General features: G+C 38.8%; 2 protein-coding genes and 1 long non-coding RNA gene across 4 annotated transcripts in view; 2 read left to right on the plus strand and 1 right to left on the minus strand.

The window, feature by feature from the left end:
* Nucleotides 1–537: 537 nt before the first annotated feature.
* On the minus strand, nt 538–5,658 carry desi1b (desumoylating isopeptidase 1b). Its single transcript, XM_072668181.1, has 6 exons — nt 5,245–5,658; nt 5,001–5,022; nt 4,800–4,869; nt 4,504–4,613; nt 3,532–3,654; nt 538–2,996 (listed from the first exon to the last, which is right to left on the minus strand). Exons 1-6 carry the CDS (start codon nt 5,333–5,335, stop codon nt 2,903–2,905), a joined length of 510 nt encoding a protein of 169 aa, XP_072524282.1. The 5' UTR covers nt 5,336–5,658; the 3' UTR covers nt 538–2,902.
* A 384-nt stretch (nt 5,659–6,042) lies between these two features.
* Nucleotides 6,043–13,094, plus strand: xrcc6 (X-ray repair complementing defective repair in Chinese hamster cells 6). The gene is made up of 12 exons (XM_072668153.1): nt 6,043–6,297; nt 6,436–6,548; nt 6,930–7,071; nt 7,151–7,402; nt 7,486–7,672; nt 9,683–9,869; nt 9,973–10,141; nt 10,259–10,420; nt 10,801–10,930; nt 11,735–11,835; nt 11,942–12,058; nt 12,172–13,094. The coding sequence occupies exons 1-12, from the start codon at nt 6,225–6,227 to the stop codon at nt 12,369–12,371; spliced, it is 1,833 nt and encodes a 610-aa protein (XP_072524254.1). The 5' UTR covers nt 6,043–6,224; the 3' UTR covers nt 12,372–13,094.
* Nucleotides 13,095–14,284: 1,190 nt separating this feature from the next.
* The window catches only part of LOC140544549 (uncharacterized), a 3,937-nt gene continuing 2,101 nt past the window's right edge, over nt 14,285–16,120 (plus strand). For both annotated transcript variants that reach the window (XR_011978255.1, XR_011978256.1), the window contains exons 1-2: nt 14,285–14,349; nt 14,807–14,848. This is a non-coding gene — a long non-coding RNA (uncharacterized lncRNA). The remainder of the gene's footprint in view (nt 14,350–14,806; nt 14,849–16,120) is intronic.

Genomic DNA, 16,120 nt, shown 5'->3' on the forward strand with positions numbered 1-16,120 from the left:
GAAAGCAAGTCTTTCTAAAAGATCTCATCAAAGATCCACAAGTCTGTTTCACATCAGACAAGCTCACACACACACTTTTCTGTCTGCCATGAGACTACAAATTCTGACTACTAAATCCACATGACATGACTGGAAAGCTCTTTATCTGTGAGTGAAAGTACCACAGGACATCATGCTGGGTCTTGCTCATCCACTCAAACCCTGTAGTAGAGTCCGTAGTTAATTAGTGGCATGGCCCACATAATCATACAAATGCAGCTCTTTCTCTATGAAGACAGCTGCCTAAGAGAAGGCTTACAAGTCAATGTGTACGACAGAAGATGGTTACATTTCTTATTAAGGATACGATTCTGCATAGTGATAGTGATGTACAAGAAATGAGCCCAGTCTCATGTTTCATTGCTAATGGTATCAGCTGTGAATCACTACTGCTAGTATAATTAAGTATACAGGGCTTGGTTTTATTCTTGGTCTGAGAAACCAGCCCATAATGTGTTGAATGTACTTCTCAAGTCTTTCAATAGGCATTCACACAGGTAAAGAGCAACATATATTTATTAATTATAGCATGTTAACATAAGTGCAATAGTTACGGAAACAACTTTAAATATCAATACATATACAGTTGGAATTGAAACAATTTTAGATAATGATGAAGACTGTTAGACCCTGCTTATAATAGAACCAGCTGCAAAATCCAAAAGCTTTGCAGTTTCCGCCACTTAGTGGCCATTTACATCATTACAACATCCTTACACCATTCCCACAGACCATCAGAGCTTTTTAGGAAGGTATTACATCATCCCATCTTCACCTTTTCTACCTTTTATTTAAATACAATCTTTTAATACATTTGAAAAGTTCAAAAAAGACTTTCTGATTTGAAAAGTGTCCTTCAGTGTAAAACGACAGGTACCCCACCTAGAGTAATGGTATTTATAAACTGCATGACAAGTAGATGCAAGCTCCCCTGATGAAAAATGTCAAATGCATTTTTTTTTTGTTCCAAAGTACTTGGTTACATGTCCCCTTGCCTTAGAGACAGTGCCAGTCCAAAAGGAATTACACCAGTCTACTGAGATTGTGTCCATCGTAAGCTACTCCTCTACTACCAGATAGATTTTCAGCTTTTCACCTGCTTTATTGAGCTGAGAATCCAGACTGAGGTCTGGCGATTTTGCAGGTCTGTCAGTTTCCCAGTGTTCCATCAGTCCACCAGTCACACATGGATTTGGACCCACACACCCTATAGTGCTTTTTCCTGGAATGTAAGAGTGTCTGTGTTGCTCTGCTTGGAGCACAAAATCTGTAGAAGATCAGCCTAAAACAGACAGGAACCATCCAAGTTTTGTTGCCCAGAACCGAGACTGTGTGTTTAGTTAAATGTCAAATCACTGCAATTCACTTCCTAGCTTATTTGTGTCTCTGCTGCAATACAGGCTTTTAAACAAAAGTCACTGCTCTCTGGTAGTAAACCCCATTTGACCTGGGGCAGATAGAGGCCTGTTTTAGCAGTCCCTAATAGCAGCTTTAATGGTTTTCCCCACATCACACATTTGATCAGTGATGGTCAGCTGCAATGAAAGCAAGTCTTTCTGAAAAATCTCATCAAAGATCCACAAGTCTGTTTCACATCAGACAAGCTCACACACACTTTTCTGTGTGCCATGAGACTACAAATTCTGCCACATGGCATGACTGGAAAGCTCAGTCAGTTTCCCAGTGTTCCATCAGTCCACCATTCACACATGGATTTGGAACCACACACACCCTATAGTGGTTTTTCCTGGAATGTAAGAGTGTCTGTGTTGCTCTGCTTGGAGCACAAGATCTGTAGAAGATCAGCCTAAAATGGACAGGAACCATGTGACCAAGTGACTGGGGTAACCCTTAACTGATTGGACTGGCACTGGTTTTTAAGGCACGAGAAAGCTTAACCAAGTATTCGAGAACATATACAAAATGTATTCTTTCAATACTGAAACTGAACGCCTACCATAACATACACTGCTGCTCAAAAGTTTGGAATCAATGTTTTTCAAGAACACCAATTTTGTTGCTGACAAAGTATTAGCAATTTTAGATCATTCCTTTTAATCCTTCTAATATAATACTATTAGATAAACATATAGAAGGCATTGTGATGGAACCTCTGACAAGATATTAGTAAACAGATAATTACAGTGTAATACTGTATTAATGTCTCAGTTTGGTAAGTTAATTAATAAAATCAACAAAAACAGTATTACAAGTGATTCCAATTTTTGAGCAGTAGTACTTTTTATTGCTAAAAGTTTGTTGATTTATTGCTCTTCCCTGGTAAACATCAAATGTTACTGTAATGTTGTTTTAATTAACCTGCAACTCGACCTCACAGTCATTATTCTGTCGTCATTAGAGAGAGCTGGCTGTTATCTGTGTTTAGACTCTCAGATAAATAATGACTCTCAGAGCAGAACATCTGCACAGTAGACATTGAAAAATAAGAATGGCTTAAGAACGGGGAACCAAGAGTAAAATGGACGTAAACCCTGCAGGTGTCATATGGCAATGTAGACCAAGAGGAAGCATAGGCAGAGAGAGAAGTGCACTTAAGAAAGATGATATTTTGCTACACCAATTATCTAACAATCCCTGGATAATATACAATATCTCCACATCCTTTTTGGTATAAGTTTATGAATATAGCAAAGTAGCAACGTGTGTACCACATTAATGACAGCTTCTAGAATATATAGAATATTTCAACACACAATTAAAATGTTAATGTTAAAACATCAATAATAGTATAATAATGAGATGGCCAATGGTTTAGGTGCACATGGACAGATGAGTGGGAGTGCAGAAATATTTCCTGTATTATCACAGTGTCCTGAAACACATTCTTCATCTAGAAATCAGTCTACCTCTGTCCATAGTGCCCATGTATACCATTGTTTCCAGGTGGGGTGATACTGATGGAATCAATGAGAGGACGCAGTGCTTGTCCAAAAGGCCTGTGGGGAGAGCATTTAAAAAAGTCATGATTAAGGGTGGCATTATATATTTCTATGGTAAACTCTATTGGTTGGTTTCCCAGCCTAGTCCTGGACTACACAGCATGCTGAATGAAGATTTTTGTTTAAAGAACAAGGTATGGTTCAGGACTAGGCTTAATCCTTGTCTAGGAAACAAGCAAATGCAAAAGCAAAGTTTGCTCCCAACAAAGCAACAGCCAAGTTATTATACTGGTTGTGGTTAATCTGTGCTGCAGTGGCCCTTGTTTTTCATTACAATGTAAAAAGCCTAGGGAAAAAAAAACACCACACACAGATAATATTATTTATTTGGCAACTCTGGCTGACAGAAACTACAGGAAATGTGTGTTTTATTTGTTTATTTATTTATTTATTAAGAGCACATTGGCCATTGGCCAGTTTGGTTTTGCCGAAACTGGATTCTGGAATTTGTGCATTCTTAGTTCACAGTACCAATTAATGATTTTGCACTATATACATACCTATTAAATGAGACTTGACACAAGAGACTTACGTGGAAAGCACCTCAGACGGCAGGTCCGTGATGTACGATGGAATTTTCCTTCCTGTTAAAAACTGGGCCACCTCGTTACTGAAGGTGTTACAGTTATGTTCGAAGAGCTGATATCTATCTGCCCTGTGGAGGGAGGTGAAGAAGGCAATACTGAAATCACACTCACTCCATTAATCATGTTAAATATCTTCAAATACGCAATAAATTCTTTAAAATTTACAGTACCAGTAAAATGTTTGGACACAATTTCTTATTCAATGTTTTTATTTATTAATTTTTCTCCCCCTACATTGTAAATTAATACCGACGTCATCCAGACTATGAAGGAGCACATAAGAAATCATGTAGTGTTTAACTGTCTAAAAATACCCTGTGAGGCATTTAGGTGGGCCATTATCGGGGGGTGATGTTAACTTGCGGTTTCTGAGGCTGGTAACTCTTGGTCTTCCTTTTCCCGGGCGATCCTGATGAGAGCCAGTTTCATCATAACACTTGATGGTCTTTGCGACTGCACTCGAGAATACCTTTCAGACTGACTGACCTTCATTTCTTAAAGTAACAATGGACGATCGTTTTAGTTGAGTAGTTCTTGCCAGAACTTTACTCAAATGGGGCTGTTCACTGTATACCAACTCCACCTACTCTCCCTCAACTCCACCTTCACAACTGATGGCCTCAAACACATTAAGAGGGCAAGAAATTAACAGCTGTTAACTGAAAGCCAATCTAGGGATCACCTCATGAAGCTGACTGAGAAAATGCCAAGATGTTCAAACCTGCCATCTAAGCAAGATGTGTCTACTGTGAAGAATCTGAAATATAAACCATATGTTTTCCTTCTTGGCTTGGATGACTTTAGTATTAATCTACAATGCAGAGAATTTTAAAACCATGAAGAACCACTGAATTGAAGGTGTCATTTGACAACATTTGACGGGTCCTGAATATATGCAAAAGAAGGGGTTAATTAACCTATATGTGGACTCCCCAAGAGATGAAAGATACTCTGTGAAAATGTCCATGTTCACTTCTGTGTTTCCTAAATCCACTATGGCATTGGGCTCCCCCAGCAGCGTGCCACACTGAAGCAATGAGAAACACACAAGCCACACATGACTCAGCCTTTTAAATGCACTACTCTTTTAGCCTAAACTTTATTGCTCTACACCTTTGCCACCACATTATTATACACTTTTACACAAAGTTACAGTAACTCAAACAATAAAACTGGGCTAAATCATGCTAGAAAAGTCAATGTTTTGTCTTACCGGTGGGCAGCTTGCTATCCCCTCTCCTCCAAAGAAGAACTCTGCTCCATGGACTACTATACCAGTGTGCCTAGGATTTAACAACACTCATAAATTTCACTGTATTTTATAAAGCTCTATTTTTTATATTTTTATAAAACGTGGAAAGGAGCACAACAGAGCCAGGAGACTGTATGAATTGTGAATGCTTAGCCAACTTACCATATCCCTTCAAGCTGCTTTCCTGTCAGTCAGCAAGGAAGGGAGGACATATGTTAAATATATTCTTAACATGCAAGAAACAGGTGAAAACACAAACAGAGACACTACTGGAGTGATAAAACAACAACAACAACAACAACAGGTGGAATAATGTACAAGAAACTAGCCCGATCTATTTAGCTAGCTAGCTATCAGAGTTTCGTATAGACAGCTAGCCAGTTAGCCCGCTTGCTCACCCACTCACCCAACATCATGGGGCTCAGCTGACGAGCGAGTCCTTTTGACATGTCGTAGACGTACAGCTTCACGCTGTATGTCGACCCCTGCTCGTCCATCACCGACCACGACTACTGACACAACTTAGCTAGCAAGTTTATAAACTAGACAGCTAAGAAGTTAGCTAGCGGCGTCCGAGCTGAACGACAGCCTGGCTAACAGGGGTAAAGTGGCTTTAATGGGTAAAGTGGCTTTAGGACTGACTCTGCTTTAAAAGAAATCAAGCAGTCGAAAAGCAGCTAGCTAGCTAAATCAGCGGTGACCGCTTTAGCCGGCTACAAGGCGTTGAGTCGTAATGGCCCCTGTGTTTGTTGCTGCTGTGTCACAGTGACTCCGGAGATTAAGGAGAGATACAGAAACCGGATAGACAGACCAAAGCCTGAGCAGGGACCTACAGTGATCACAGACCGAGACTCATTCATCCCCCACAACGACAGGTGGCGATATAAGACACACACGCGTGAAGAGTTTGTTTCATACGTTAGCTAGTTTTATCGTTATCAGTGTCGTGTGAGGATTAATGACACTGTAGTGTCAGTGGGTGTAGAGTGTCCCCACTTTCAGACTAACTCCACATTTCCACAGGTTTGTTTACGGTTTCATTATTTACCGCTCATGTCCAGTCATGTCCGCGGACGCGATTTGGCTACGCCCACCTACCTTCTGATTGGTCCTTTTTCTGTTCCCCCTTCGCGTCTGTGTTTCCTTCTCTCGTGTTGATTGGGCGAGAGCACTGTCACTCAATCTTTGGCGCTTTGGCTCAGGCGGTGAGCGGTGCTTCTGCAGTTGTGCTGCTAACAGTTAATTAGTCTATTTTCTTCACGTTTAGCAGCTCTGCAATATAAAGAAAGTGCTGCTTTATGCTTTTGGCCGCTGCTTTGGACTCATACTTGCTTCCTGTGGCAGAGAGGATTGTTTAGGCTGCGGGTTGAAGCAGCGGTTTGAAGAATGGCTGACTGGGACGCCTATTATCACAACGATGATGATGAGGTTGAGCAAGAAGAGGGAGAAGAATCCGCAGGTTTGCATTGGGTAGAGGGGTTTACACATCTGGGACTTAAAGTTCACTTAGTTTAGCTGGTTTATGCCCTGTACAAACGTCCCCCAGATTAATAATTCACCTATTAACCCGTCATTTATCCCCTCCAAACTTTACTAGGTGATTACAAATTCAGTGGGCGTGACAGCTTGGTGTTCCTGGTGGATGCGTCTAAGGACATGTTTGTCAAGGGTGAAGATGGAGAACCCTCCAACTTTGACATGACCATGCAGGTATGCACAGTTAGGCCAGACTCTCTCACTTACTCCTCTCACTTTGCTTTCACTTATGGCACGAGACCAGGTTTGCTTTTCTGACACTAATATAATCATAATGTTCAAGTTCAGCTAACAGCATCCGATTTCTCCTCTGAAATCTGACCCAGCATTTTCTGCTGTTACTGGCCCAACTCCTATCAATATACTATAGGGACAAGGTACCACCAAGGGTGTATGATGTCAGATTGTTGCATAAGGAGAACATTGCACAGATCTTTAGATTTGACCCATATTTTAAACTGATAAATATAAAAAAAAAAAACTGCCAAAAATCCCATATCTGTGTATCCTTAATTCCCACATTAATTTCTGTATGTGTCTCTCTTCCTCTTCTAGTGTGTCCGCAGTGTGTATACAAGTAAAATCATAAGCAGTGACAAGGATCTGGTTGCACTGGTGTTTTATGGAACTGAGCAGAGCAAGAATCCCAGAAACTCCTTCAAACATGTCTATGTCTTTCACGATCTGGATTCTCCTGGTAGGAGATGATCTTTTCAGGATGTTGTACAGTCATGTGGATGTTTCCTTTTCATAACCACAATTACTCTCTCTCTTAGGTGCTCAGAGGGTGCAAGATATAGATAAGCTTCGAGGAGAGAAAGGGGCTCAGCAGGCCGCCGAGACTATGGGCAGTGGGGAGACGTCCCTTGGAGACGCTCTGTGGTGCTGCTCAAACCTATACAGTGACATTAAGCTCCGGCTGTCTCACAAACGCCTCATGATTTTCACCTGCAGAGACAACCCTCATGAAGGAGACAGTGCACGAGACAGACAGGCTCGTACTAAGGCCGCTGACCTCAAAGAGACAGGTGGGTTGATTAAATGAAGACATATGTGTAAAAGCTGATGTGACTACATGCGTGCTACATGTTATGTCATCTTTCCTTTACAGGTGTGGTCATAGACCTGATGCACCTTATGAAGCCTGGAGGATTTGATGTGTCCTTGTTCTTCTGTGATGTTGTAAGCCCTCCTGAGGATGAGAGTGAGCTTGGGCTGCAGCTAGAGCCTTGTGGGAAACTTGAGGACCTGCAGAAGAGAGTGAGAGCTAAAGATATGAAGAAGAGGGCTCAGAGTAGGTCAGTGAAAGACTGCATTTACATGTTCATAAATGTAGTAGATTTGAAGCTTTATTGTATTATTGTTTAAGAGTTGAATTGTTTTGTAAGCAAATTTTTAATTGGTATATGCTATCAACATCAAAACAGAACTTCTCCCCTCCCATTTCCCCGGGTGTGCTGATAGATTACAGAAATACATAAGATTATATTAATACTTTTTAATATTTTCATTTAAAAAAAAGGGTAAATAGGTAAAGTAGGTATTCAATAAAATATGAATGATGTGTGTGTATGTATGTGTGTGTGTGTGTGTGTGTGTGTGTATATATATATATATATATATATATATATATATATATATATATGTATGTATATATATATATATATATATATATATATATATATATATATATGTGTGTGTGTATATATAAAACTAAAGTCAATAATAATAGTAACAATCTTAGCATCTTTTATGGATTGGAGTGCCTCCTTCCAGGCACTAGTAGTTCTTGACTGAGCACCGTTCATATGATCAACCAAAAGTTCCAGCGAAATTATAGAACGCAGCAATAAAATCCACTGGTGTCTCAAGTTGAAGTGTGGAGGAATCCATCAACTGTACAAAACAGTTTTTTTTCTAAGTTTTTAAGTTTTTTGTCATTTGTAATGTAATTTACAATATCTTGTAGGAATATCACAGAATATAAACTCTTGATACGTCATATGGGGCTACAGGAGATTTCTCTATGGAACGCCAGGAGCTTGAAGTATCTGCGTTCGACCAGACTGACAAAAGTTGTAGAGGAAAGGCTCGAGCATATGTTTTGAAATCTAAGACCACCATCTGACATAAACTCTTCAAAGTGGATGGTTTTCTCAGAGGCCGTTTGCCATTCAAAATATTTGGGATGTTTGGGAACCTATGAAAAGTGATGCCCAGTATTTCATGGGTGGGGTAACAGTATCACATAACTAAAAATTTTAATCTGGGTAAAATATGAATTTTCATCACTGTAAAAGGATTGCACATTTAATCATTTTATTAAGCCGGATTGTGCGATTGAACTTGACCAGAATGTCAATGATCTAATATTCACTCCTAGAACAATTTTAAGCCAATATAATGCTGTTATTAGACATTGGAGTTAGACACTTGTATGTGTGCTGCATTTAAACGTGTCTGGACTGTCCACCAGCCCTCAGCAATAAAATCCGAGCCATATACATGTTCTCCATATACACAAGACACCAGTATAACCACATGTGTTTAAATTCTAGCTGTCCTAATGCTGAGTTAGTCCTGTTACTATCTGTGTGTGAAAATGTAATGTGGTCAGCTCAGCTATGTTCTTGGCCTAACATCACAAGCGCTTTACCCACAACTTTTACCATTGTTCCCAGCTCTCTGTTAAACAAGTTATTGTAGTTATTTGCTTGTGCGTTCCTATATTGGCTTATGAACATGACAGCTGAAAAGCAATTTGCTGCACATTTGTACATTTGTACAATTCTCTCACCACTTCTTGTTGTGATTGTAACCCCTGTAGTACTTTGATGTTACTTAAGTGGTAACTGCCAAGCAAAACATGGATAACACACTGAAGTGCTGTGCACAGATTCGAAAATGTTTTATAAAGCAATAAACCCTGGGGTGTTTTGGTCGTAGTGGAGCAAGAGATCCGCAGCACAAAAGTGCTGCTGAACAATCTGCAGGAACTGTGTGATGCAGTCATGTCGACAGGGTCCAGAATGCTTGTGGAGTCCATGCCGCAAAGTGTTGAGAGCTGTTCTGAGTGCGAAGAAAGGCCTCACGCAGTAGAAGTGTCTTGTGTCAGTCTCCGTCTCCGTAATTTCATTATTGGTGCAGCCCTGAATTTCTTATCATGAGAGTGTGTGTACATCTGACCTGTGTGAATAATTATTGACAAATGACAATGTCTGCACTGTCCCTGGTTCAGTTTGTTTCTTTGTTTATTGTCCTACAATTCAAGCAATTGCAATTGTGTTTGTATGCCCCTTTGTGAAAAGGTTGACTTTTTCCCTGGGAGATGGGATGAATATGGCTGTGGGTGTATTTGTGCTGGCTAGGACAGCCACCAAACCGCCTGCTGTCAGGCTGTACAGAGAAACCAACGAGCCTGTCCGTACTAAGACCCGTCTCTTCCACACCCAAAATGGAAGCCTGCTTCTGCCCAGCGACACCAAGAGAGCCCAGGTAACTGCACTGTCTTTAAGGAATCATTTGCCTTGTATAAACCATAACAAAAAGCTTAACCACGTTTCATTGTTGTTGTTTTTTTTTTTTTTTTTTATCTAAGGTTTATGGAAACAAGCAAATTGTGATGGAGAAGGAGGAGGTTGATGAGATCAAAAAATTTGATGATCCAGGTCTAGTTCTGATTGGATTTAAACCAATGGACCGTTTGAAACGACACCACCACATACGACCTGCACTTTTCATATATCCTGAGGAAGAGCAAGTCACAGGCAAGGGTTTATTCACTGATGTTCTGACCAGATTTGAGCTCAGGTCCAACAAGAAATGGCTATTATGATTTAGTCTGCATTTCAGTCCTCAGATGTTTCATCTCTGTGCTCTTCCAGGGAGTTCCTGTGTGTTCACAGCTCTGCTCCAGAAGTGTAGTGAAAGAGACGTATTTGCCTTGTGCAAATACACTCCGCGGCGTAACACTCCGCCTCGTTTTGTGGCCTTGGTTCCCCAGAGAGAGGTCCTGGACCACAGTCAGGTCCAGGCTGCACCTCCAGGTACTTTTTTTTTAACATTTTTACTTTATACCGAAACAAAATACAATTTACTTGGTATAGTCAGTATTTGCAGCTCACATGCAGGTGACATAATTGCTGTCATAGGACGTTTTCCCACAAGAGCAATTTTTTTTTATCAGACCTATATCCTTTCGATCCATGAGTATGGTATGTTGAGCAGTCCAGAGCACCAATCTTTGGTCTTCCTGAAATTGGTGGTCTGGGGTTTGTTTCTTACGCTTATGGAGTTCTGAATTGGTCCTAAGTGCAGACTTATTTGTCTTATTCTAAAGTGTGAAAATGCCCTTGGTGTCGGATCTTGCGTAGTGACATTGACCATTTAAAGAACTAATCTGAACATTTTGATTTCAATCACACAGGCTTTCATGCCATTTTCTTACCCTATGCTGATGACATACGCACCCTGGATATCCCTGAGTGTCCAACGGCCTCTGATAAACAAGTTGACAAGATGAAAGCGATTGTCCACAAACTTCGGTTTAAATACAGGTTGGGTTGTTTTGTTGTTTTGTTTTTTCTTAATTTTTTTTTATTATAGTTCAAAAGATTGCTGCTGAAGTTCTGTACAATTGTAAATCAATAGATATATAGAGGAATGAGGCTGAACTATAGTGCTTTTATTATTATTATTATTATTATTATTATTATTAACAAGGATGTCAAAAGTTTACTGTACCAATTGCATGTTGATGCAATACATTAGTCAAGTCATTTTCTTTACACTGTTAATGCATGGTCTTTGTTGGTTAGTAGTTCTCATTGTATGTTGCAATGACATTCATTGTATGTTGCAAATTGGTTAATGGCATTTAAATACGGCTTTTAAACAGCCTTTGAAATAAATGCATTCAGGACCCTCAGCAGATTTAGCTGGGCTGTGATCTGATGTGGCAGCACAAAGGCAGTAGGTAGTATTCAGTAGTAGGCAGGTGGTACTAATGTGATTGCTGATCTGTATATATTTATTATTTATTGGCTAAAACATTCAGTCATATTTATTCTCACTAGAAGTCAGTGATAAAAATTAGAAACTCTGTTAACTTTATAAACATCATGTGATTTTCAACTTTAGGTTCCTGTTAGAGTCATATTATTAGATAATTTGTCTATTCTAATAGTAATAATAAAATGCACTTCTTCTTAAGGCAAAAATAGGGTCAAATTTGTGCAAATAAGACAAATGAGAGAAATTGTGATTACCAACACAAAATAATTACAGTTGTGATTAATTATTGTAAACTTTTAACAGCCCTAGTTTATATTTTTTGCTGTATTTTCTGCATGTGCCTTCAGGAGCGATGCTTTTGAAAATCCAGTTTTGCAGCAGCACTACAGGAATCTGGAGGCCCTAGCCCTGGATATGCTGGCACCTGAATCCATTGAGGACTTTACTAGTGAGTGTTTTGTGTTTTGAATTAGCAAGTGATTTATTGTCCCAGTCATTTGGAATGCACAATTCACAAACATTTTATTTGCATTGATTTTTTTGCCAATCTCCAGTGCCAAAGATACAGATGATGGATGAGCGCCTTGGCCCTCTAGTTCAAGAGTTCAAAGATTTGGTCTATCCAGCTGACTACAACCCAGAGGGCAAGCCTGCTGCCAAACGCAAACCAGGTGAGGGGATTTGAATGGTGTTTCGGAGCACAATGAGCAGCAGTAAAATGCCTGAGTGAACGAACTGTCATTCACGATTTCTGCTGTTAAGCTTTCTGCCTTCTTATTCACAGCTGAGGCTGGGGGTGGCGCTGACAAAAAGGCAAAACTGGAGGTCTCAGAAGAGGAGCTGCGAGCCCATGTGCAAAAGGGGACATTGGGCAAGCTGACAGTTCCTGTGCTGAAAGATGCCTGCAAACAGTTCGGAGTACGAACCACAGGCACCAAAAAACAAGAACTTATAGATGCGTTGACTGCACAGCTCTCCAACTAAGCTGGTGTTGAGGTAGTTCTAGCGCTTTTACCAGCACCTGTAACATGCAGTGCATTCTTATTATTTTGGACATTGCTACATCAATCTGCATAATGCATATTTGTCAGGTAGAAGTTTTGGTGGAAGAAATGGAAAACACATTTACATCTTAATTTGTTTATACCGTCATTATGGAAAAACTTTACCAATATACTGTAATTAAAATACGCTTTTCTTTAAATCTTTTGCATTCCAAAGTTGTCTATTTTACATAAATGATGTTGAGTATTACAGAGATTACAACGATCAAAAATGCTAACTTAAAGTAAACTATGGCTTATAGTTTTATTTTTATACTTGAGTTTGTGAATATTTGATGCGGTTTTGGTTGTTGTAATAAAATGGCTTTTTGTAACATGTACTTATTTTTTCAAGTATAGGTGACTTGTCAGCTGATGTTTTACCTTAACTTGGCATTGTTGTCTATTAAAATATGCTACAATGCACAATCACGATGCACAAATACAGTTTCTGCTTCTGGATGGCTACCATCGCTATTTTTAACTGTGGTCTACTTCTGCCCATTTTTATAGATTAGAAATACAGAAGCAAAGGCTATGCAATGTGATTGTGGCCAGTTGCTGGATGGTTAATGCATTCAGTTAACATTGTGCAAATTGATGGACATGTGCTTGCATTACTTGTGAGCAACATTAGCTTTTTATCTCCAGAGCAAAAATAAAAAATAACCTCACACACCAAACATGTCTTGGCTGATCAGCTGTTTAGGAGTAATGTGTAAATGTGTAAAAATGTAATTACTGATGGACCGGCCTCTTTAAGGGTGCTGAGACAGGTTTCTGTAAGCAGCAAAAGTATTTTAAGTAGCCACATGACTACAGGAGGTGCCAGTATTGTGTTCCCGAAAGCATGGAGTGCAAACTAGACAGCCTCTGTCCTGAAATTTCCCGATGTGAGGGCTTGGAAGTTGATAAAGTTGTGCCAGGTAAGCAACATTTTTTAATTTGAGCACAAGTATCTTTAAGCAACCATTTACCTGCGTGATGCCGTTGTTGCCTGAGTGAAGTTATCAGTAACTGAACCTCTAACATTAAATCACCTTTAGTAGAGCTTTTGCTTTTTTGTCTACACCTACCATGATTTATTACCTACTCCATGTGTTACATTGCTCATTAATTTGCTGAACATTTAGTTGAAACATGCAGATGTTATTGTATCTCTTTGCTGTATGCTGAAACATATTATGTAACATATGTAGTCTTCAGAAAAAAGTATGTTAACCCTTCACTAACATCTGAAGTTCTATATATGTGGTCTGCTCATTAACTAAGTCACAATTATAGACAAACACAATCTAACTAAACTAATAGCACACAAACAGTTGTACTGCTCATGTTATTTACTGAGCATATTGAGTAAATGCCAAAACTGCAGGCTAGGAAAAGTAAGTAAGTCTTGTTGCACGACCCAAATGATAACAAGGCACCCAGGCCCTTAGGCAGCAAAGCAGCTCTAAACCAGTTAGAATAAGGGACCCCAATCAATATTTTTTTACCACAGAGATTCACTTACTTTTTCTAGGTTGCATTGTGATTGGTTCCTCAACGTGTCACCTTTTACTTTTTTTGAGTTTGTTGATCCTTTACTCAAGTATATGTCTAGTAAATAATGGTTAGAATTCCAGTTATTGTTTATTTATCACACTGATATGCGCTTTAATGACGCTCTAGGATCGGCTTAATGCTGATTGCATCAAGTTGTAGTTTGCAGCTTTTGAAATCAATACTGGGAAAGGACAAATGCCACATGTAAAGTGTTTCCATCTACATGCAACCTGTCTCTCTTTGCTGTGTGTCCAATGCATTCTTTACAGTGTACTTACACAGTTTATTTCACCCAGATTTGTGGATAGACTTCAATACTGTGAAGACTGGCTTTCTGGCAGTAATTTGTTACCTTCTTTATAGATTATTACAAGGTAAAAACACATCCTAGAAGTGTAAAGCACTCATTACACATCTCAAATATACTTGAAATTTATCAGAATCAGAATCAGATTTATTGGCCAAGTATGTTCACACACACACACTCTTTAGTCTTAACAATATACAGTTACATATAATTTACAGACAATACACAATATAGTATACACAGCATACACAGTAACGAGGACATTTCTTTAATTGCTTAAAGAATATATAAAGAAAGAAAGAAAGAAAAAATGCTGGCATTTATAGAACAAAAACATAGAGAGGTGGAAATAAAATGACTGAGCTTTAAATGCTACTAGCATAGGTCATCTTTATTTTTCTGCTTATGGAATTAAATTCAATTCATATTTTTGTTTAAGGTATTGCATATTTTAAAAGCACAGTTATTTGAAGTATAATAACTAATCACAGAAATCCCTTGACTCTTATTCATGTTTCTCCAAGATTTATTAAGAAGGCCATTAAGTTTCATATTCTCACTCACAGGTAAGTACATCCTATTTATATATCATATTTGTTGGTAACACTTTATGTTGAGTGGTCCTTATTAGAGTCTATAACATATCAGTGAAGTAGCACTGATGTGAACAGTGAACTATCTGAATACAAATAAGTAAATTTCTTAAATATTCACTGCTGATACATTACTTACATTAAATAAACGTGTTGTCGTTGTCATATGTTACATGAAGTAGACACAAACCACGGCCCTAATCCTGACCTTAACCTCAAACCCAAAACCTTATCCAGATACGTTCTATTTACACAATATTATCAGGTACATGCTCGGTGACGTCTTAGGTTAACATCTACAGATATGAACTTGGACCCTCAAAATAAAGTGACGAACTGAATTCGGCAGATAACTTTTATTTGCGTAAGTGTTTATTTTTTCTTCTAAAAAGCACCAGTGAAAATAACAGTAGCACCAATTATTGTATTATTCATTTATCTTTTTTTACCTTTTTATTAGCTTGTTAATTTTATCTTTTGGAATTTAACAGCCTTTTTGTTACTGTGTCTTTAAGACAGATTTACAGTCTTTATGCACAAGTTTAGGAATCCTGGGTCATTAGAGACATTTTGTCCATCTGTTAAAATGCCATGGTTTGAACCTTGTAGCTGCTCTGTACACTGTGTCACTAATTCTGGAAGAATGGACCAATGGAAATGTTCTAAACTGGCGTGGAATAAAATCTCATACATTGACTAAAAGGTTTTTCTTCCTCCTGTAAAGTTGCTGTTTGGGAGATACATGGTGATGTTATGCTGAAAGGAGAACAGCTTCTAAACCAGAATAATACTAATTCAAAAATATACCTCAAAATCCAACGGAAACTTTTGGAACAGCCCTCACAGTTCCCTGATGTGAATATCATAGAAATTTGTGGATAGAGCTGTACAGCAAGAGCATCCCAGAATATCTCAGAGTTAGAGACTTTCTGCAAAAACCTATTAAACTATAAGAACTGAAGGACTTTTAACTGCTACAAAAAGCGTTTGACAGCTGATCTGTCTGCCAAAGGGGGGGTTACTGAGTCCTGACTCTGCAGGGTGCCTCTTTGCACAGGCCACAATGATATTTATCTATTTACATTATGCTAATTAATAGTGTTTTATGTTTAGTTAGCTACTGGGGCCTACTATTTGTTAATGAAACAAAAAAAAAAAAAAAAATTAAATCATTAGACATTAAATGAATAATTTTTGTTCTGATTGGCTGCCATGAATTGTACCTCATTCCAGGCTGCAACACTC

The sequence above is a fragment of the Salminus brasiliensis genome, chromosome 22 (genome assembly GCF_030463535.1).
Source record: "Salminus brasiliensis chromosome 22, fSalBra1.hap2, whole genome shotgun sequence".
NCBI classification, from domain to species: domain Eukaryota; kingdom Metazoa; phylum Chordata; class Actinopteri; order Characiformes; family Bryconidae; genus Salminus; species Salminus brasiliensis.

What these genes read in the sequence shown, in the direction of transcription:
- desi1b (XM_072668181.1), bottom strand. Translation starts at nt 5,335, where the DNA reads ATGGACGAGCAGGGGTCGACATACAGCGTGAAGCTGTACGTCTACGAC. An exon ending in GGATAGCAAGCTGCCCACCG is followed by an intron (nt 4,614 to 4,799) that starts GTAAGACAAAAC and finishes TCATTGCTTCAG; the next exon opens with TGTGGCACGCTGCTGGGGGA. An exon ending in CTTGGGGAGTCCACATATAG is followed by an intron (nt 3,655 to 4,503) that starts GTTAATTAACCC and finishes CTCCCTCCACAG; the next exon opens with GGCAGATAGATATCAGCTCT.
- xrcc6 (XM_072668153.1), top strand. Translation starts at nt 6,225, where the DNA reads ATGGCTGACTGGGACGCCTATTATCACAACGATGATGATGAGGTTGAG. An exon ending in GGTCCAGGCTGCACCTCCAG is followed by an intron (nt 10,421 to 10,800) that starts GTACTTTTTTTT and finishes TCAATCACACAG; the next exon opens with GCTTTCATGCCATTTTCTTA. An exon ending in ATCCATTGAGGACTTTACTA is followed by an intron (nt 11,836 to 11,941) that starts GTGAGTGTTTTG and finishes GCCAATCTCCAG; the next exon opens with TGCCAAAGATACAGATGATG.